The sequence below is a fragment of the Callithrix jacchus genome, chromosome 14 (genome assembly GCF_049354715.1).
Source record: "Callithrix jacchus isolate 240 chromosome 14, calJac240_pri, whole genome shotgun sequence".
Taxonomy (NCBI): Eukaryota; Metazoa; Chordata; class Mammalia; order Primates; family Cebidae; genus Callithrix; species Callithrix jacchus.
Window position 1 is genome coordinate 75,493,132 of NC_133515.1, and position 21,892 is coordinate 75,515,023.

At 38.9% G+C, this 21,892-nt stretch overlaps 1 protein-coding gene across 9 annotated transcripts in view; it reads left to right on the forward strand.

The window, feature by feature from the left end:
* The first annotated feature begins 1,202 nt into the window (after positions 1–1,202).
* MAP4K3 (mitogen-activated protein kinase kinase kinase kinase 3) overlaps positions 1,203–21,892 on the forward strand; it is a 189,034-nt gene continuing 168,344 nt past the window's right edge. For all 9 annotated transcript variants that reach the window (XR_004733656.3, XR_013526644.1, XR_013526645.1 and 6 more), the window contains exon 1: positions 1,203–1,601. Coding sequence is in view for 2 of the 9 variants with exons in the window: in XM_002757828.6 (XP_002757874.1) it covers positions 1,506–1,601 (96 nt within the window). In the remaining 7 variants the exon portion in view is untranslated. The remainder of the gene's footprint in view (positions 1,602–21,892) is intronic.

A 21,892-nucleotide genomic window follows, 5' to 3' on the forward strand; every position in this document is an offset into this window, starting at 1 on the left:
TATCCTTAACAGGTTTGATGAGACCTAGTTTCTCAGGAGCCACGAGGTATTAGGGAATATTAGTGGTTAGAAGGTGTGGTGCCTAAGGGGATTAGGAAAGCTTTTCTGAAGCAAAAATCCAATGTGGTATTGCCAAAGTGGCCATCCCCTAATTGATTAAAGCTCTAAAAAATGTCTATTGGGAATAGAAAGATAACCTTCCATTACCCTCAATCTTTCTTGGGCAAGTATTAACAATCAGAGCTGGAGTCCAGAGTTTAGAGATAAGACACACAATCTGGGTCTTAAGCAGGGTGGAGCTTTGGGTAGGTAAGGTCACCGTCAAAGAGCTTCCGGATCGTCACGTGTTTATATTTTAGGTGCGGTAATGGATCTAGTCCACCCTTCTCACCCTCCACCCCTTCTTTGCAGGGTTGTTTGACAGCCGGTGCAGTCCCAGCCCATCTTTGATTATCCAACCCTCTTCAAAGAGGGAGGTCAGTCACTGCTTTAGTTCTGTGCTCTGCCTGCCTCCCACGCGGGATGGTGGGCAGCTGTTCCGCGTGTTTTCCCCTAGAGCTTCCACGCGCTGCCTACTACACACGCCTCCCTGGCTGCCCTCCTGGCCTGCCCTCCTTTGCACCCTGGCAGGCCAACTCCAAGGGTCCGAGTGTCGGGGACAGGAGCAAGCACAGCTCACTTCTCCTGGGGGCTTTCCTCACGGTGTGTTTAGTGACCCCCTCCCTGCAACCCCAGAAAAGCTGTAGCACTCGGTGGTATTCTATGTTTTGCTGCTTCCGAAATAATAATAAAGTTCGGGACACTGGCTGTCTCGTAAATGACCACTATGCTATCTGCTTGGAACTGGGACCAGATAGAGCAAGATCCAACTTTGTCGTTAGGGGAATCAGAAAAGAAAAGAAGCCACTTTCTGCCGGTCCCAACCACGGTCCCTGGGCCAGGCAAACCTTCTCAAGAGTCTGGCGGCAGCGGCTGGGCACGGGGCCGCAGGAAAGCCGAGGCTTTTCGTGTCCCAAGCTGCTCCGCCGCCGGCCGGGCCAGGCAGGCGCGCGGAGCCGGAACGCGAACCGCTCGGGTGCGCGCCAGGCCTGGAGCGCTACCTCCGGGATCGCGGCTGCGCAGTCGGGCGGGAGTCGGGAAAAGTGGGAGGAGGTTGGACGAGCCGGAGTAAGGGGAGGGGGAGGGGGAGGAGCGGCGAAAGCGGAAGCCATGTTGGAGTTTCACCCCGAGCGAGGGGCTGCAAGGGTTCTCTTCTCCTTGTGGGTGTGACCGAGTTCGGCGCGGCGGCGGGCAGCGAGGGGCGGGGACGGTTGGACCGTTCGCAGTTGTCCGCAGCGGTGTGAGGAGAGCGGCGGCGGCGGCGGCGGCCGCAGCAGCGTGGAGTCGGGCGATTGTGACCGCCTGGAGAGCCGGGGGCCGGCCGCGGCGCCCTCTCTCCGTGTGGCCCCTGAGTGCGCCCTCCCTCCCCTGCCCGGGAGGGAGGCTGGGGGGACCTGGGGCCCGCCATGAACCCCGGCTTCGATCTGTCCCGCCGGAACCCGCAGGAGGACTTCGAGCTGATTCAGCGCATCGGCAGCGGCACCTACGGCGACGTCTACAAGGTAAAGGCAGGGGCCGCGCACCGCCGAGGCCGTGGGGTCCCGACCCGCCGCCAAGCCTGGACGCCCGAGCCCGCGCCGCCTGTCCTCGGGAGACGCTGGCGCCTGGGAGCAGTGGGGGAGGAGGAGCCGCGGCCGCCGAGGGCTCTGCTGCCTTGGTGAACAAAGGGCCAAATGTGTTACCCCGAGACCTCCCCACCCCTTACCTGAGCCCTCCGGTGGACGTGGTTTTTGCCACCTCCTCTCTTGCGCGCATTTCCAGGGAAGGGCAGAACGAGAGCGGGCCACTCTGCTCATCACAGTGCAGAGAGGGTCTGGGGCGTTTGTTGCATTGGCAGGGTCAGCGCGACGAACCGGACATCGGGGGTCTGGCGTTGTCAAACCTGCCTGCTCCTGGGATTGTCGGCTCTAGGTTGGGAGCTGCTGCTCACCAGGCCTTGGTGGTAGTTATTATACTATGCTGGGCGACCTCCATCTTCCATCGACTGCTCTCAGCCTTTAGCGTCTTATCATCCCCCTATCATTTTCTTCTAATTTTCTAAGTAATGACTTTTTGTGTGTGTAAAAGCTTGCCTTCTTTTCTTTTCTTTCTTTCTTTTTTTTTTTTTTGAAAAAGCAACTTTGTTTAATTCGATGCCATTTAAAGTTGTTTTTTAAAAAAGTGACTGAATACTTAGGTAAGGTACTGATTTGACAAGGTTAGAATTCAAAGTCCATTAGCATTACAGCATTCCTGTTGTAGAGGGACCACTTCTAAATGTGGGAGGATAAATCACTCTTCCCTGGCCAACTCAACTCTTGGCCTCGCAGTTACTGCCAAGAAGAGAGGAGGTTGGTGCCAAATGTGGCAGCAGTCTTGATTTAGTTGTGTATCTTCTTACTGGTAACTGAAGTTGAACTCCTCCTGTTTCACATAACACCTGAGGATGCACAAAGAAACTTAATTTTGCATTGGCAAGTTTAGTCTTAACTTTATTTTGCCCATGTTTAAGCAGTAGGTTTTTACTCTTCAGTGTAATGCCTATGTTAACTTACATATTTAATCCAGTGCAGCTAATGTTCTGCTTTAGTCTTGTTTTGTGGATGATTTGCTTTTCCCTATCATGGATCTCATCACTTTTTCGACTAGGCAGGTATATTGAGCACACCTACAATGTATGAGATACTGGGCAAGTAAGCACTTTGGTTTTAGCAGTAAACGATAGACTTGGTTCCAAATCTTACTAGGGGTTTCTGTTTTTTTGGACAAGGACAGTATTAAACAGCCATTTACATAATTATCTTATTGCAGTTTCATTTTGTGCTACAGAGAAGAGTGTAAGGATCAGAGTTATGAAAGCATGTAATAACCAGGACCTGATTCTGTTTGGGGTGTCAGAGGCTCATCCCTTTTAGCTGAGATCCGAGGTGTACTGGGGAGAGAGAATTATGCCAGATAGGGGAGCATGATATGTGAAGGCTCTGAGGCCTGGTTTGAAAGAAGGCCTGTGTAGTCTGAGTATCCAGAGAGGAAGGATGGCCCTAGATCTTGCAGGCCTGTCAGTTCTCATTAGGAGATTGGACTTCTTTAGGACAGTCGGGTACCACTGCAGGTTTTTAACCAGGGGAGTGAAATTAGATTTAGGTTTTTAAAAGATCTCCCTTCTACAGCCTGAAGAGTGGAATGGAGGGGAAGAGCAGTTGGGAGGCCATTGTGATAGTCAAGGTAAGAATAATGGTGTTAAGGCATATGGTGATGACTGTGAAGCAGAAGTGGCTGGATGCAAGCTGCTTATGGCTGGTTGGGCAAGTTCACTTATATTCTGATGAAAAGTTAACTAAAACTTGATGAATGTATAAGTTTTAGGTGGCAGGGTATACAGTAAATTTTTTGCAGGAATAATTGGCTGTGTACTTACTATATTTTAAAAAAGTAGTTAAGTCACATGATTAAAAAATAAAAAAATTAGGGCCTGTAATTTCCTCCATGATAGAAGTATAGTAAGTTGGTGAATCTTTTCATTCATTTACAATAATGGTAATACTAGCTGTTGTTTATGGAATGCTTATTACTTACCAGGCTCTGTAAGATTTTTCTAAACAGCAAAACTGTGAGATAGGTACTGTTGTTAACTACATTTTGTAGTTGAACAAACTGAGGCACAAGGAGATTAACTTGCCAGAGTTGGTAGGTGGTAAAGCCAAAATTTGAACCAGTTAGAGACTGTATTCTTAACCAATAGACAGTACTGCCTCTCTAAAGACAAGAGATGGGCAGATAATGTATTACATTTTCAGTGGAAAAACTGAGGCACACAGTTTAGCATTTGAGTTGTAGCCACATTTGAGTTAGTGTAGCTCTTTAAGTACTCTAACTCCTGCTGTGCCGCCAGGCCTCACTGCTTTTGTCCATTGTCAAGTGGACATCAGATAAAAAGATGCTTGGGCCCTGCCTGCCATACTCTTCCAATACCAGTGACCAAAGCAGAGAAATTTCATGTAGTTTTTGGCATCAGATCCCCCTTTTATTTGTATTTTTGTCTATGATCAAGTTTATGCTATAAAGTTACATATTTTTATTTGTTTTGCTGTTTTAGAGTTTTCTTATACAAATTAACCGCATTAGAGAAGTACATTGGTTTTCAAAAGCCTATCTATCTATCTATCTATCTATCTATCTATCTATATTCCTTAATTTGTCAGCATTTAGGTGGTAAAAATGGAATGATTGGATTAAATAAATAAGAGACCTGATTACAGTCATTCTTGGAAGGTTGGTGGAGATTTTTATTTTGAAAACGGTTTCCTATTCAGTGTAATGTACTTAAGGTGGCATGGTATAGTTAAAAGGCACTGAATGGGGATGTGGACAATCTGGGATTTATTAGCTCTGTGATCTTGAAGAATCAGCCTCTCAGAGCTGTTTTGTTGTGGAGGTAGTATTACCATCATAGGCCCTTCTGCTTTTGGTCTTGGATAAATGACTCAAATTTTACTCAGTAATTAAGTTATTTTTATTTTTTTCAGGCCAATGCATATATACATCTTATCTGCACTGTCTGAAAAAAGTCATATCTTGTAAGTGTCCTGTAACTGCAGGCTTTATCTGTCATGAAGTGTCTGCAGCTTGGGTTACTTAGGGACCTAGGAGCTGACAACTAGAGCTCTTTGGTTGGGCCTCAGGAGGCCCATAAAGTGCTCTGAAGTTAATAGGCTTAATGTTATATGTATTTGTGTTTTTCTGTGGAGATGGCTTATGGTATTCATTGCATTCTTAAGAACTTCATGATCCAAAAAAAATGAAAAGAAAAAATCCACAGGGTTTGCTGTTTGAAAAAGTTTTCTTGGGGAAATTAGATAGTTCTGTTATAATAGATCACATGATCAACATATAATATGATTTTCACATGCATTGTGCCATCTTTTCTCAGGCAGTTTTCCAACTTAATTTTTATTATTACCCCCCTTTAAGTCTTTATGTCCTTATGTTTATCTAGATACATTGCTAGAAAGATGCAGGAGATAGTAAAGCTGGAGTTAGGATAAGGCAAAAGAGCAATTATTTTGAAGGAATAATTTTTTTTTGTTTTTTTTTTTGAGACAGAGTCTCACTCTGTCACCAGGCTCCAGGCTGGAGTGCAGTGGCACAATCTCGGCTCACTGCAACTTCCACCTCCCGGTTCAAGCAATTCTCTTGCCTCAGCCTCCCCAGTAGCAGGGACTACAGGCGCACACCACCAAGCCCAGCTAATTTTTTTTGTATTTTTAGTAGAGACGGGGTTTCACCACGTTGGCCAGGATGGTCTTGATCTCTTGACCTCATGATCTGCCCGCCTTGGCCTCCCAAATTGCTGGGATTACAGCCTTGAGCCACGGTGCCCTGCCGAAGGAATAGTTTTAATATGTATCTAAGGAAATATCTTATCTGGTCTTAAGGTTTTAGTCTGGTCCCTGTGAACGATTCCTAGCCTGTCCCAACACTACAAACACAAAGACTCTAGGCTTTAAGCCTTAGAGTCATCTTTAGTGACTTCTGGACTGGACTTTTTAGGCATTAGCCAAATTCTGTACACAGGCATTTTTCCAAAGTAGTTGGGGTGCTTCAGGAAAAGCCATACGATGATTAGGTTAAAGACTGAGAAGTCCTATGGTAAAGAAACCTGATAAACTTTGCTTTAATAATAAGAGACCTGATTATAGTCATTCTTGGAAGGTTGGTGGAGATTTTTATTTTGAAAATGGTTTCCTACTCAGCGTAATAACATATTTATTGTACTTAAGGTGGCATGGTGTAGTTAAAAGGCACTGAATGAGGATGTGGACAATCGGATTTATTAGCTCTGTGACCTTGTGGAATCCACCTGTCAGAGCTGTTTTGTTGTGGAGGTGGTATTACCATCATAGGCCCTTGATGAGAAAAACTATGAGATTCTTTTTCTCTTTAATACATATTGCTTGTCCTTAGTCTTAGTGTCTTGAAGAACATGTTTTGAAAGGTTGATACTGATTCGTTTTATCTATGTGTGTTTGGAAGCCATTCACTCTGAAGCACAGGCTGCAGTGTTGCTAAGCTTCCAGGTAGCATTCAAATGATAGTCTATGTAAATAGATTTAAGTGTCTGTGAAGGCTGGCAGGAAAAAAGGTGAGGATTGGGCAGTAAAATCAGGAAACCAATTTGTATGCATTTAGAGAATTATGTGTTAGTTTATTTGTAATTAGGCGTTTTTCAAGGTGTTCTACTTAATATTATCAAAGGCTAATTCTTCCATTATAATCAGCATTTGTGAGAACCTTTCTGAAAAACTCAATTCTTAAACCTGACTGATGAAGACCTTAAGCATTTAGAAAAGAACATTTGAAAGAAGCTCAAACATTGTTATTTGGAGTTACGCTCACTTTTATTTACTTCCATTTAGGATAGAGTCTAGAGAGACCAGAAGAAATGGCCCTAAACTTCAGAAAGATCATTTAAAGTTGATTAAAGTAGAATTTCCTATCATCAGTAGCTGTTTGAGATGAAAAGTGACAATGGAACAGATAGCAGATAATTTTGCTAGAATGTTTGAAAAGCAAACAAACAGGTTATCTGACTTTGATACAGATCTGATTTCTTAAAGGTGGTACTTACCTCCAACCTTTGATCTGTGTATGTATTTATTTGTGAAACATATCTAATGCATCATTTTGTATTGAGAATGAATATTAAGTTCTCTCATGAGAGTACATTGAACAGCCACCATACATTGAGGTGTGTAGTATGAGAGGAAATGTGTTAGGGACTGTGAGTAGAATAGCAGAAATGACAAGACTTGATACTTGATATTTACGGGGAACATAAAATGTGTACCTGCTGTTAGCCATCATAGTTTGAGATCAAAATCTTGTTGGTTTTCTCATTTATATCATAGTAAATCTCTCGATGGCTGAGAGATTTTCTAGATACCCCATAATTGCACAACTGGCCTCTCTGTAGAACAGCATAGTGATTTGAGAACAGGGTTCTGGAGCCAGGCTGCCTAGTTTCACCACCCACTAGTTCTTTGTCCTTGGGCCAATTACTTAATTCCTCTCTGTCTGTCTCAGTTTCCTCAGTTGTAAAATGGAGTTGCTTGGAAAAGTGCTTGGGACAGTACCTGACACATAATAGTGTAGTCATTGTTAATTGCTGTTAGTGCCTAGTAGTATTTGTTATTATATATTTCTTCTGCTGCTGTCCTTCTAACCTACTCTGTACCTCATGCTCTGCCTCGGGGTTTTTAGCTTGCTGTCTCTGCCTAAAATCTACTCTTCCCCGCAAAGTATCTGTTTAGTTTGCTTCTTCCTTTTAAGTCTCAGTTCAAATGCCACCTTATAAGGAGGCTGTTCCTTACCACCCTACAAAAAACAGCACTTTTCCCACCACTTTCAAGGATACAAATCAGGGATGGATCCAGGTTTTATGGGACCTGAAGTTTATGCAGTTTTGAGGACCCTCATTAAAAAAACAAACCAGAATTTTTTTAAAAAGGGTATGAAAGTGAAGCTTTAGAATGAGAAAAGATATCCCAACAAAATACTGTAACCTTAGGCCCCTTTCTTTTGAGATTTCTTTAGGCATTTAATCAGATATGCTCACAAAAAAACGCCTTCTGATAACTACCTGGCTCCCTGGCTCCACCTGGAATACTCTACATGTCCCAGCAACTCTCAGCACTCACAGAGGGCCATGCAAGTGAAGGGGCCTGAACTTTAAGTTTTGTTAGCTTCACAAAAAATTCACTTTGGCTCTTAACTTTTCATTATGGCATGTATCACCATGTGTTTATTTGTTTATTGCCTGTCTCTCCCCACTAGAGTGTACATCCAGGAAACTGGTGATTTGGCTTTGTTCATTGCTGTATCCCCAGTAGCTGACCCATATTAGATTCTTAATGCATGTTTGTGAAATGAATAAATGAACCAACATGAGAGAAACAAACCATAACTGTGTGAATTTAGAGAAAGGAGATGGTTGTTTCTGACTGGGAGAAATCAGAGCAGGCCTTGCAGAGGAGGTGGCATTGGGCTTGACTTAGAGTTCTGGCAATAGTGGATACTGAATGAGTTAAATGTAATGGATTATTATTAGGTCTTAAATCTAAAATCTGTAGGCTTAATGTATCTTTGGCATATTAAGTAATGTTCATAACTTACATGCATGTGAAGATACTCTGTCATTTTGAACTAAAGACCCCTAGTGACTGACTAGTGAATATATCAGAAGGCTATCATATATGACTTTTATTTTGTTTTTGTTTTAATACAAAGCCCTTTTAGGAAGAGGACTTTCTTCACCAATACAAAAAAGGCATTCGATTCAAGAGATGAAATCATGTTTTATTTTTATTTATTTTTTCATACCACCTTTTTATGTACAGAAATTGTGTTTCTTTTCTGCTTTAGTTTTTTTTTTTTTTTTTTTTTTTTTAACAGTCTTTTTATTCTGGAAGATGCCACGTTTCTGAGTTCCAACTGCCTTGACCTGATTATAGGTTTGGTTTCCTGATGTAGTAATGTACTGCCTACCTTAGCCCTTAAACTCTGTAGAAGATTTTTAAATTTGACCATAAATTTAGATATGTTCAAATAAGACATTAATTTTGTTTAAGCTCTTAGAAAGTTGAGATTATAAAAGTTCTTTGTGTATAAATCATCTACCTTCCCTTGCTCAAAGAATCTTCTCTTCTTTTGCCTGTATGCTAACATACACCATGATTGGAAGGCCTCCCCAGCCAGTGGGATTGAGAGTCAATTAAACCTCTTTCCATTATGTTACCCAGTCTTGTGTATGTCTTTATTAGTAGCATGAGAACAGATTAATACATGCTGCTTCCCAGCCAGTCATAAATACCACCCACCCACAATTACTGTTCCCATTTCTGTCACCATGAAAGCTCTATTAGAGCTTTGTATAAATGAATCATGAATGAATTGCCTCAGCACTCTTGATGGAAATCACTTGACAGTACACATGTGAGTATATTCTGGACTCTTGTTCTTTTGAGCTGCATATCTGTACTTTCACCAATACCTCATTGTCTTGTTTACTGTTTCATAAAAAGTCTTGAAATGAGGCAGAGTGAGTCCTTCGATTCTGTTCTACCTTTTCAAAATGGTTTTAGTTATTTTAGGTCCTTTGCTTTTCCATACCAATTTTTGAATCAGCTTTTCAAGTTAAATATAAAAGCCTACTGGGATTTTAAGTTTTGAGATAAGTAATTGTAAATTCATTGCAGAAAGAGTAAAAGAAGTCTCACATACCCAACACCCAGCTTACCCCAATGGTGATATCTTTATATACCTACAGTACATTATCAAAATGGGGAAATTAATTGGCACAATACAATTAACTAAGCCTTAGTCAGATTTCATCAGTTTTTGCATGTATTCATTTTTTTATATCTTTGTATATAATTTTGTGATATATTATCATATACACAGTCTGCTGGGATTATGTGGGATCTGTCACTCAGTGGAGAATTGAGATCTTAAATGCACTGAATCTTCTGATCTATGAAGATGGTATATCTTTGCATTTATTTAGATGATCTTTATTTCATCAATATGTTGCTTTATTTTAATTCATAAATGTTTTCCCTGGCTTTCCCAACTAATATTGTGGTGAAATATAATTATGGAAAACTCCAAGGTTCCATAGTAATTATAAAATTAGCCATATTTTCAGTTTTTATGAAAATTCTCACTAAACTAGTGGTTTCTGACTTCCTTTGGCTTAATCTTATTCATTTTAAATTCTGAGCATATGTCCTTTTATTTATTTAATTTTTTTCCAGTCTTGCACTGTTGCCCAGGCTGGAGTGCAGTGATGCAGTCTTGGCACATTGCAACCTCCACCTCCCAGATACAAGCAATTGTCCTGTCTCAGCCTCCCGAGTAGCTGGGATTTCAGGCATGTGCCACCACACCTGGCTAATTTTTGTATTCTTAGTAGAGACAGGGTTTCACCATTTTGGCCAGGTTGGTCTTGAAGTCTTGAAGTCTTGACCTTGTGATCCACCTGCCTTGGCCACCCAAAGTTCTGGGATTATAGGCATGAGCCACTGTGCCTGGCTGTGGACTACTTTTAATAAAATTTGGCAAAAATGAAAGGAAGACAGTGAAAATGACTATTTAAAAAGACATCCACTTTTTCCGTGTATCCAAAGATTATAACAAAGACCTTATAAACTTGGTTTACTTTTATATGTGAGAGGTATGTATTTATGTGTATTTTGCAAAACTCCTATCTTTTGAACTTATTAAAGGAAAATACTACACTTAAGGTTTACTTCATCCTTAAGTGAAAAATAAACAACACTGCTAGATTGCTTAGGAGATTCTAAAAAAATTATTATCTTGAGGAACTGAAGCTCTGATATAAGGAAACAAAATCTACATGAATAGAACATCTAAGGAACACATCTGAGGCACTATTTTAACAATTAGAAAAAACAGTAAAACTATAAATACTATAGAAATTTTAATTTAAGGGAAAGATGAGTTGACTTCCTAGAAGAGCAAATCTTGACTTGGGACTTGAAGAAAAATTGGATTTGCAGTTGTAGAGAACTGTGAAGTCATTCCAAAAGAGTAGATATGGGTTAAAAATACTGCTGTGGGACCTAAGTGGGCAAAGATATAATAAGACAACTATTCTAAGGAGACAAATTGGGAAATGTGGTGGATAATGTTTCAACTACACAAGATATGGATAAATGAATGCCAATTGAAGAATTTAAAACTCATTTGACCTACAATGTAGTATTTTTCAAATTCATTTCAAATTTCTTTTCTCTCTAACCTGCTTGGGCAGCTATTTAAATGGTATTCAGTAAGATTTATTTCTTCTCTTTCATCTCTATTGATTTAAAAGTTACAGATTTTACTTTTACACTTTTGGTGGTTACTGTTAAAATTTCATGTGTAATTAGTCTAAAGTTAACTGATCTTTATGTGTTCTCTTTCTGGTCAGTGTGTGGATTTTAGAAGGCATAATTTCATTCACCACCTTCCTATTCTGTGTTGTCTCTTTGGTTCTGCTGTCCTTAAATGTCCCAGTTTAGTTTTTATCATTTTATACAGACAGTGCTTTTACCTGGAGGAGTTTTCAACTTCTTTGCTCACTGTTTCTTCTTGGCATTACATTCCTTCATTCTGGGTTCAGTTTTCTTTACTCTTGAAGCAGTATTTGGTAGGATTTTTTTCTTTCTTATTTTTCTTTTTAAGTGAGGAACTGTATAAGGTAAACTCTGTCTTCCTCCCCCCCTTTCCAATTATCTTTATTTTGTCTGTACTTTTAAATTGTAGTGTAGTGGAATATACAACTCTATCTAGGTTGATGGTTGTTTTTTCTCAGCACTTAGAAGATATTTTGTTGTCTTCTGTTTACCTGTTGTGCTGCTGAGAAGTCTGTTGTCAATATAATTATTGTTCCTTGTAGCTAATCTTACTTTTTCCTCCCTATTTAACTTTTAAGACTTTTTTTCTTTGATTCTGATATGTACAGTTTCACAATGTTATGTGTGGATTTTAATAAAAATATTTATTTTGCTTTAATCTGAAGAGTAGCATATTTCCTCAGTCCTGGAAAATTGTGAAGTGCAATATCTTTGATATCTTTTCTTCTGCTATCTCTGTTTCTCTTTAGAGCTCCTATTGTATTCTTTAACTTTGTTATAGTTCTCCATGTCTTCTTATGATTTTTCTCTTTTTAATTATTATTTTTAAAATTTATTTATTTAACTTAAGGTGCATACAATATCTGGTATTTCTCCCCATGTTATCCCTCCCCACCCTCCCCTCCCTCCCCACCCCCCCGCTGTCTCAATTTTTCTTACTCTTTATTGTGTCTTGTATTATGGTTCATATCTTTATTATCTTTAATTGTGTCTGTCTAATCTGCTGTTTGAAACTTCCATTTAAAAAAAAAGTTTACTTTTTAAAAAATAATTGAATTCACACTATAATTGCAAAGAATGAGAGAATAATAAAAATAAAATAACTGTCATACACCCGTTCCAAGATTCATCAGTGGCTAATACTTCACTATATTTATCACTTTTTCTCTCTATATATAATATTTATTTTTCCTGAACCATTTGAGGTAAGTTGCAGACATCAAACTCCTTTACCCTTAAACACTCTCATGTGTATTCTCAAAATCAAAGACATGTATTTAAACTGGAATAAATTATCAAAATCAGGAAATTTTAATATTAATGCAATACTGTTATTTGATCTACAGACTTCATTGAAATTTCAGTGGTCCCAGTAATGTCTATTATAGCATTTTCCAAGAAATTAATCAATCCAGGAGAATCATATGCTGTTTTTAGTTTATAAGACTCTTTCGTCTCTTAATCTAGAAGAGTTTTTCAGCCTTTCTTTGTGTTTTTAGACACCTGCGTTTTTGAGTAGCATACATCATTTATGTTGCAGAATGCCCCCGTTTGGTGTACGTTTGGTGTTTTCCTTTTGCTTAAATTCACGTTACACATTTTTTGGCAGAAATTTATAGTGACGTGTGTCCTCAGTGAATCATATCAGGAAGAACATGATGTTGATTAGTCCCCTTGTTAATGTTGACTTTGATTATTTGGTTAACATGGGTGTGCCAAGTTTCTTCATTATCAGGTTATTATTTCTTCCTTTTAAATTAATAAGTAAATTATGGGGAGATACTTTGAGACTATATAATATTTTCTTCCTCACCATGAATTTTAACATCTGTTATGATTTGTACTTGAATTATTAGTATAAGGGTTGCCAAATAATGATTTCCTTACTCCATTTATTTATTCTACATGTATTGGTTGACATATCTAGTCTGCCACCACCTTGAGAAGATGGATTACATTCTGTTCATCCTCTGTGCCAGCCATGGTACACAGCTCTGGAGGCTAGAAATCTGAGATCAAGGTTGCAGTATATTGAGTTGATTTTTCTGAGGCCTCTCTCTTTGACTTATAGTTGGCTGTTTTCTCCTGGTGTCTATACATGGTCTTCTCTCTGTTTCCAAACACAAAGAGTTTCGAGTTTGGGGTTGTAATTTGGAGTTAGATATTTAGCAGAGAAGTCAGAGAAGTAGGGGAGATAAGGACTGGGAGGAGGCTATTGAGTCTAGTTAGGAGGGTATAATTGCTGTTCAGAAAGAGTAGTTGGCAAAACATCCTAATTACAAATGATTGAGAAGGTAGGAGGAAATGGTGACATTGTCTGTGGTCTGTTGTCAAGGAGTTTGATCATGCTACTTTCTTCCAGTACTATATCATTTCTATCTTTCTGTTAGTGTTTTTCTCAGGAGTATTTATTGAGCACCCATGCTGAGCTGCATACCTTGGCTAGCACAGAGGATGAACAGAATGTAATCTGTCTTAAGGTGGTGGCAGACTAGATAAGGGACAGTACTGAGTAATTATAGCGTTATATACTATGGTGTATTTTGTGATTATTATGTGATTCCCAATAAAAGTTTTAAAAGATCAGAAAAATTGCAGCTCATGGCCAAATAAAGACTTTTTAGAAGAGATAGAGTGAAAGTTTGGGCTGTTTGGGTTTAAATAGATAAAGTGGAAGGGCATTGTAGTTGAGGTGAATATTGAAGAATGAAGACCTGATAGGAGGAGGAGTAAGGAAGAAGAGATCATGCAGGAATTAGGCCAAACTACATCAAATGATTTTTATCGGAGAACAATGGGGAATATTAGATATTAATAACAATAGTTACAGCAGATGCCATTTATAGGGTACATACTATGTATTAGGCCTCATTTTATGTAAGCACTTTATAGGTATTCTCATTTTAATCCTCTTCACAGCCTTACAAGGTAGATATTGTTTTTATTTCCATTTTACAGATACAGGAACTGAGACATAAAAAGAAAGGTCAAGAATAGGCCCAGGTCAGGTGCAGTGGCTCACTCCTGTAATACCAACACTTTGGGTGGCCCAGATGAGTGGATTGCTTGAGCCCAGGAATTCAAGACCAGGGTGGGCTATGTGGCAAAACCCTGTCTCTACACCCCCCAAAAAAGCCCAAGTCAGTAAATCTAGTAAGTAGTGAAACCAGGATTGAATTTAGGCAGTCTTGCCTCTAGATCCCATGCCTTGTAGTCACTGTGTTTTGTTGTAGAAAGGTAGGTGAGACCAGAATATGTCTTGAGAAACTGTCTCCAGGTCATAAATTAAATGCGATAGAAATAAGGGAATCAGTTGAGGTGTTTGATGAACAGAAGAGTAGATAGTGAGCTACTTGACAACAGGGACAACTTCTTAGTCCTGTGAGGGATGGATGTGGTGGAGAGTGTACCGTTAGTCCTTCATTTGATATTTCAGATTATGTGGAAGATGGTATACCAGTTAGCAGTGAATGGTAATGATGTGGATTAGATTAATGACAGGGGAAATTGGGGGCATAGATGACCTGGAGAGATGGGAATGTTGAATGAAGCAAGATGTGGAGTTAGATTTTGGACAGATTGATTGAGGTGTAACGTCTTCAAGAAGGAAGTTGTTTTCTCCTCTTTCTGCTTCCACCCACTTCTGTGGAGTTATAGATTAGCAGATTTGAAAGAACCAGTAAGGAAATAGTATCAAGAAGGTTAGTAGACACCTGAGAATAAGAGTTCTTCAGTGATGGGAGTGTCAAGGAAAGAAACATCTTTTGCCTGAGTTTTCAAAGGAATAATAGCTGTTCTCTAACTTCTTCCTCACTTTTAATATTTGAGAAATTCATGGTGGCCGGTCATGATAGCTCATGCTTGTAATTCCAGCACTTCAGGATGCTGAGGTCCGAGGATTGCTTGAGACCAGGAGTTCAAGACCAGCCTGGGCAACATAGCTAGACTCCCGTCTCTTAAAAAAAAAAAAGAGAGAGAGAGCCGGGCCTGGTGACACATGCTTGTAGTCTCAGCTACATGGGTGGCTGAGGCAGGAGGATTGCTGAGTCCAGGAGTTCAAGGCAAGCTATGATTGCAGCACTGCACTCCAGCTTAGGCAATACAGTGAGACTCTGTCGTTAAACAAACAAACAAAAAAAAAGAATTCATGATTTATGGTTTCAGTTTTTCTTTTGAATAGTTTTATTTGAGCAAATAAATGAGATAAAATATAAAACACCTATGCTGTAAGTGCACATGTATATGGAAATTATGGTCTTTAGTTTTGGTGTTATAAGTTGCTGAATATTTCCCAGTTAAAACTGGCTAAGAATAATGGAGTAGATAAGAGTAGTGAGAGATTGATTACCCATGATTGTTTAGAGTTTCCTTTCAACACCTGTGTATCCTTAAGAGCCCTTTTTGGATTCCTGTATTTTTTTCAGTGCCTCAGAGGTATAAGTGACTTAAAATCTCTCTTTGACCCTAGGCCAGGGGCTTCATACTCCTTTTCCTCCATTTCATTCTCAGGAGGTGACACGGTGGAAAGAAGAAAGCATTGAAAGTGCAAAGTGTTAGGAAACTCAGATGGGATATGTCATTACTAAAACTTTTTCAGCTTTCTCTTTTCCATGCCTGTCCCTGTCCTATGCTCCACTATCTCTCCTGTAAATAAAACCACAAACTCCAAACCTTCAAAAAACATTGAGCAGAGAATATAAAGCCTTTGGCAGAAACAGGCCACACACAGTTACGTTTACTTTTTCAATGCCATTCAGCTTGAACAAGAATAAATTTGTCATTTTTATTTTATAATCATTGTGTTGGGATTTTTCTTTTGGGGTCTCTTATTTCTGGTTAGTGCTGTAATGTTAATTCACTAGTACTACTAGGGTCTGCTAATCATAGAAGATGTTTTGATTTGGAATGTTGAGATTTTATTTCCTCCAGTAAACTGTTCACATGAGGTTTGACAAACTTTATTTTCTTTGAAAAACCAAAATTGAAGGTTTCTGTTAATTACCGGGCAGAGTTGCTATTTTTATAGGAGGTTTGTATTGTTTGTATTGAGATTCTTTAGCTGTTTCTATCATGCTATGATGCAATATATGAATTAAAATGTAGAGAATATTTCTATAATGTAACATTGCTTTTATAGAAAATAATGTAAAATGAAATTTAAATAAACGATTTTATAAGATTTTAGACAATGTATTTTTAAACTAAAATTTAACTTATTTTGGTCTACTTTAGAAGAAAAGTCTGTAACCTAATCTTACTTTATATGGCAGTAAAGGGATCTAGTTTTTTTTTTTTTAACACCATTTTTTGTAGAACGTATTCACTTATTAATACATGATAAGATTAGTTGTTTTGGATGAGAAATACCTTTTTGTTTAAGCTTATCTTTTTAAAGTCATGCTACTTAAAACATCATTTAAAATGTTTGACTTACTATATACTTTTTTTAAAAAATAATCTTTATTTAGAATACTGTTGAATTTATAAAAGTCACAAAGACTCATAACCCAGTTTCCTTTTTTTTTTTTTTTAACATGTTACCATGGTGGATTTGGCACAACTGAGGACCAGTATCAGAACATGTCTGTTAACTAAGCTCCACTGTCTGTTTGGATTTCACTAGTTTTTCTCTAATGCCTCTTTCTGTCTCAGGATTCCATCCAGGATACCATCTTCTATTTAGTCACTATGTCCCCTTAAGCAGAATTTTCTGGTGTATGACAGCTTCTTAGACTTTTGGGTTTTTGATAACTTTGATAGTTTTAAAGACTGCTTGTCAGGTATTTTGTAGAGTGTTTCTAAATTTACGGTTTTTTGATGTTTTTTTCTCATGGTTAAATTGGGCTTATAGATTCTAGAGAGAATGAAGTATGCATGCTGTTGACATGATTGATCACTGGCAATGTTAACTTTGATACCTGGCTGTTGTAGTTGACCAGGTTTCTGCACTGTAAAGCTACTTTTCCCTACGTTTCTCTTTCTGTACTCTTTGGAAGCAAGTCACTAAACACAGCCCCACACTCAAAAGCTAAGAAGTTAAACTTCACCTCATTGAGGAAGTGAGTAGCTTTATAAATTACCTGAAATTTTTCCATAGAGATTTATGTCTTTGCCCTCATGTATTTATTTATTCAGTTATTTTATATTAGTATGGATTTGTGGATATTTATTTTATACTTTTGTTATGATCCAGTACTGCATGATTTATTTTGCTGCCCATATTGCTCCAGCTTAGCCATTGAGAGCTCTTTTAGGCTCTTTTCGGTGTCCCTTTGATACGTCCCCATCATTTTGTTTTTAACACTTACTTTCTGGTACTGCAAGATGCTTTAGGCTCATCTTGTATGTTCTCTGCCCTAGTCATTTTTCCAAGGAACCCTGGTTCCTTTTATTAGAGAATGGTATTAGATACCCAGTTCTGGGTCTGAGTATGTTTGCTGTTGGCATGCCATTGCTTCTAGGATCTCCCTCAGTAGATGAAGCTAGTAAATACATGTATATACTACTAAACCATGTATACATACATATCTATAATTGTTTTAGTGTCTCTCCATCTTTATCCATTTTAAGGTAAACCTGAGTTTATACTGATGTCTCTTTATCTAATCGAGCATCGCATGGTTTGTTCTAGCCTTCCCCCATTGCTTATCTATAGCTTCCTAATCCAGTAGTACGAAATCCAGCTTTCACTGTCTGGTATCCATTTACATCCAAAATTTGCTCAATTTCAGTATATCTGTATAGCTTTTTAGAAATTTTCACAACTCTTGTGTTACAAGTTGACAAGCCAAACTCTTCTTGTATTTTAAAGTTACTCATTAACTCTTTGAAATAATAGTAATTGACTGGCCGCTGTGTTTTACACCTATAATCCCAGCACTTTGGGAGGCCGAGGCAGGTGGATCACCTGAGGTCAGGAGTTCAAGACCAGCCTGATCAACATGGTGAAACCTCTCTCTACTAAATATACAAAAATTAGGTGGGTGTGGCGGCAGGCACTGCAATCTCAGCTACTTGGGAAGCTGAGGCAGGAGAATCCCTTGAACCCAGGAGGGGAAGATTGCAGTGAGCTAAGATCTTGCCATTGCCCTCCAGCCTGGGCAACAGAGAGAAACTCCATCTCAAAATATGCTCCATCTCAAAATGCACATAGCACTTTCTATGTGCTAAGCATTATTCTGTGAACTTTTAAATGTAACAACCAATCTTAGTTCTAATCCATGCTATGATATAGGAACTTTACTTATCTCTATTTTACAAATGAGAAGAGAAGGGCCCAGAGAGCTTATGTGGTTTTTTCCCAAGGGTCTAGCAGTTGAACCCAATCTGCCTCCAGAGTCTGTACGTTCGGCTCTACTGCCAAAAATAGGTGTGTGAAAACATGGTAGTGTTGGTTATCATGTTTAAAAATACTATTTTTTATGCTAAGGAAGGAGAGGGTTCAGTGATCTCAGAAAAATCCCCGAAGTGTACCCCTCTGCATATGAGAGGGGACAGTGGTTAGAAAAGAGTAAATTTCTTTAAAAAGACAAACTTGCAGAAATGGAACTGTATCTTCACTAAAGGAAAAGAATGCTTGCTTTCTTCTGGTTGAAGAGACTGTGCCTATGAGGAAAGTAGTTCATGCTTTTAAAAAATCTTCTGGAATCTTTTTTTTTTCTGCCCTCCTTAAACTATTCCATGAAGATTGCCAGATTAATTTTTCCTTCTGGTAGAAGCATGTGGTTGTCACCCTCTTCACATATGTCTCTTGTACAGAGGGGAAAGGAGTGGGTCAGAATTGCAGTTAGCAAAGGCGTTTTGTTGGCTGCCGATCAAGTCAAGAACCAAATTAGTTGAAGGAATTTCTTTATTAACATGCCAGAAACATCTTATCTATTCTGTTTTACCAGAGCCTGCTTAGCATTTGGTTTCATTGGTAAGCTCATGTAGAAGGTTAGTTTTTCTGAAGTTTTGTTTTCAAACAGGACAGCTCCCCCAACTCCACCCTCCCCAGCATCTGACTTAAATTTTTTGACAGTTTTATTGAGATATAATTGGTATACCATACAATTTACCATATAATTCAATGAGTTACACAGACAGTATGACTCATATTTGAGTATTTGCGTCTATAATCAGAAACAAGATAGTGATAGAGGGAATTTATTCTTCCAAATGTTATTGATTTATAATCCCCCCCCACTCCCTGAGACAGAGTCTCACTGTGTCACCTAGGCTGGAATACAATGGTGTAATCTCAGTACACTGCCATTTCTGCCTCCCATGTTCAAGCAGTTCTCCCTGCCTCAGCCTCCTGAGTAGCTGGGATTATAGGTACATGCCACCATGCCTGGCTAATTGTTTTTTTTTTTTAAATAGAGACAGGGTTTCACCATATTGGCCAGGCTGGTGATCTGCCCACTTCAGCCTCCCAAAGTTCTGGGATTACAGGTGTGTGAGCCACCATGCCTGATCTTTTTTTTTTTTTTTTTGAGACAGAGTCTTGCTCTGTCGCACAGGCCGGAGTGTGATGGCGCAATCTTGGCTCACTGCAACCTCCACCTTCTAGGTTCAATGATTCTCCTTCCTCAGCCTCCCCAGTAGCTGGGATTACGGGTGCCAGCAACCACATCTACCTAGTTTTTGCATTTTTAATAGAGACAGGTTTCATGTTTCTACTTTGACATGAAAAAGCTGGTCTTGAACTCCTGACTTCAGGTGATCCACCTGCCTCGGCTTTCCAAAGTGCTGGAATTACAGACATGAACCACCATGCCTGGCCTATAATTATTTTTATATTAAGTACTATTAATGAGCACCAAAAGTGATTGTTATTGCCTGAGATTAATTTATAAGGATTGGAGAGAGATAAAAACCACAGGAACTTGATAAAGTGGCTTACTTTGATTGATCCTCATTGAAGTAATATGTATGGTTATCTTTTCACCATAATTTCACTTTCCTTTCTTTTAATTGACTGTCTCCTTTTTCCCACTCAAATTTAACGGCATTTAATCCCATAAGTCTGTTTCTAAGTAATAATTAAGTTGAAACTAGATTGTACTTACTTCTTGTTCACCAATGAGTGCAAAAGGATTTTGCATTGAGAATTCTCTTTTTTTTTTTTAGTGAAGAACATGTCAAATTTCTCTTGTTGCTGAAACAAAAACAAAGTCATATCAGTAAGCATAAAAAATCTGAAGGAAATTTTAATGCTCCTGATGCTTGTTCAGTTATAGTACATACTTGTAAAATGAAGCCCATTCACTTGGAGCTGTTTGAGGGCTGTAACATTTAAATAGCATCTAGGAGAAATTTGGGCTTTTATAAGTATAGACTGTCATTTCACAGAAAAGAAAATCCAGTTGTGAACCATACCCAACTTAATGGGGCTTTGTGTCTGGCTCATGGAATTACTTATAACTTCTTGAACTTCTCAATTCTCCAAAAAATTATTGGTGACAGTATTTAAGGTTCTCTATGAAGTTGGGTGGTTTAATTTTGGATAAATGAATTTCCATTTTTTACATAATACTTGGCTTTCACACAAGGTTCAAAGTATTAGATTGGTGCATACTCTTAAGAGAATTGAGGCATAGTAGGCAGACAGAGTAGAAAATAGAGATCTGTAAGCAGGTGGCAGTGGGGGTGGAATGTGGGGGCCATTTGTTAAAAACATTACTGAAGCATTTTCTGAAGAAAATGTATTCTTTTGAAAAATTTGCCTAACATTATTTTGTAAGCTGTTTTGGAATTGCTACTCACCTCTTAATTCCCCCACAGTAGTTTCTGAAAACTATTTAATAGACGATTTTAACGTAAACTCCAAAATTCCACCTACTAACAGGATTTAGTAGTAAGATATAATTTTAAGGTTAAGAGCAGGATTTTTTTCCTGCATCTGGGGTTCAGTGATCTTCAGAGAATTGGTGCCTCTCTTTGCTTCTCATTTTGGCTTTTGATGAAGAGGTTGATGAGTGTTTCTGTTTTCTAGACTTGGCTATTTCTGTAGAGGTTAGGAACATGTTGCTTATTGTAAAGTATTAAGACAGAGAAGAACAAAATCAAGTTTAACTGTGACAGTGCTTTAAAGCTGCCTGAGAATCCTGTTCTCTGGCAGATACTCCTTGAACTACTCTTCTCTTGTGGTCACCTTGGAAGGTTGTAATAGGGATTTGTAAGTAACTGTTTATGTTTTTACTTAAAGATGTAGATATTGATATGAGGAGGAAAGAATAATGTACTTTGGGAAAATATCTGAATCTTGTATATTTTCTGTTAAGAAACAAGAAATTAAAAGCCCCTCTTGAGTAACAAAGTGATCCAAAGTGGAGTTTTACTTAAGAGCTTCTTAGTACCTACAAGATGGAGCTGGGGCATCTTGTATGCCAAGAACTCTGCAGGTAGTTCTGAGAAGACAGTTGTTAGCGGACTCCCTTGTCTGCTGATGCAGGAGCCTACCTCTTCTCTGGTCTTTTTCTTACTACTTCTGATTTTGTTCACTTTCTATTTAGTCGGTATTGCTGGAATCTGTACCTCCACATTGTTACTTTGCATGTACAGTCAATGGATTCTCACAATTAATTCCAGTCATTGTAGTGACCGACCGTGACCCATTTTTGGCTCTTTGGTTTCACATGTTTTGCGATCGTGCTTGTTTTTCTCAGCAATTACCAGTATCTGACCACTGACTCTGTACCCAATCCATTCTCTCTGCTGCACTGGAATTTCCAGATGTCTGCCTTGATTGCCCCCCATTATCATAATGGTGGAGAGACATTAAGGGGAATGTTGGTCTGTTCCTAGCTCCCTCATTAATTAGGTAAATGACTGTGATTCAGTTACTTAACCACTTAGGACTATAGTTTTCTTATACCTTTGCCTAAATCCTTTTCAGTTTCTGTGTTATTAATAGA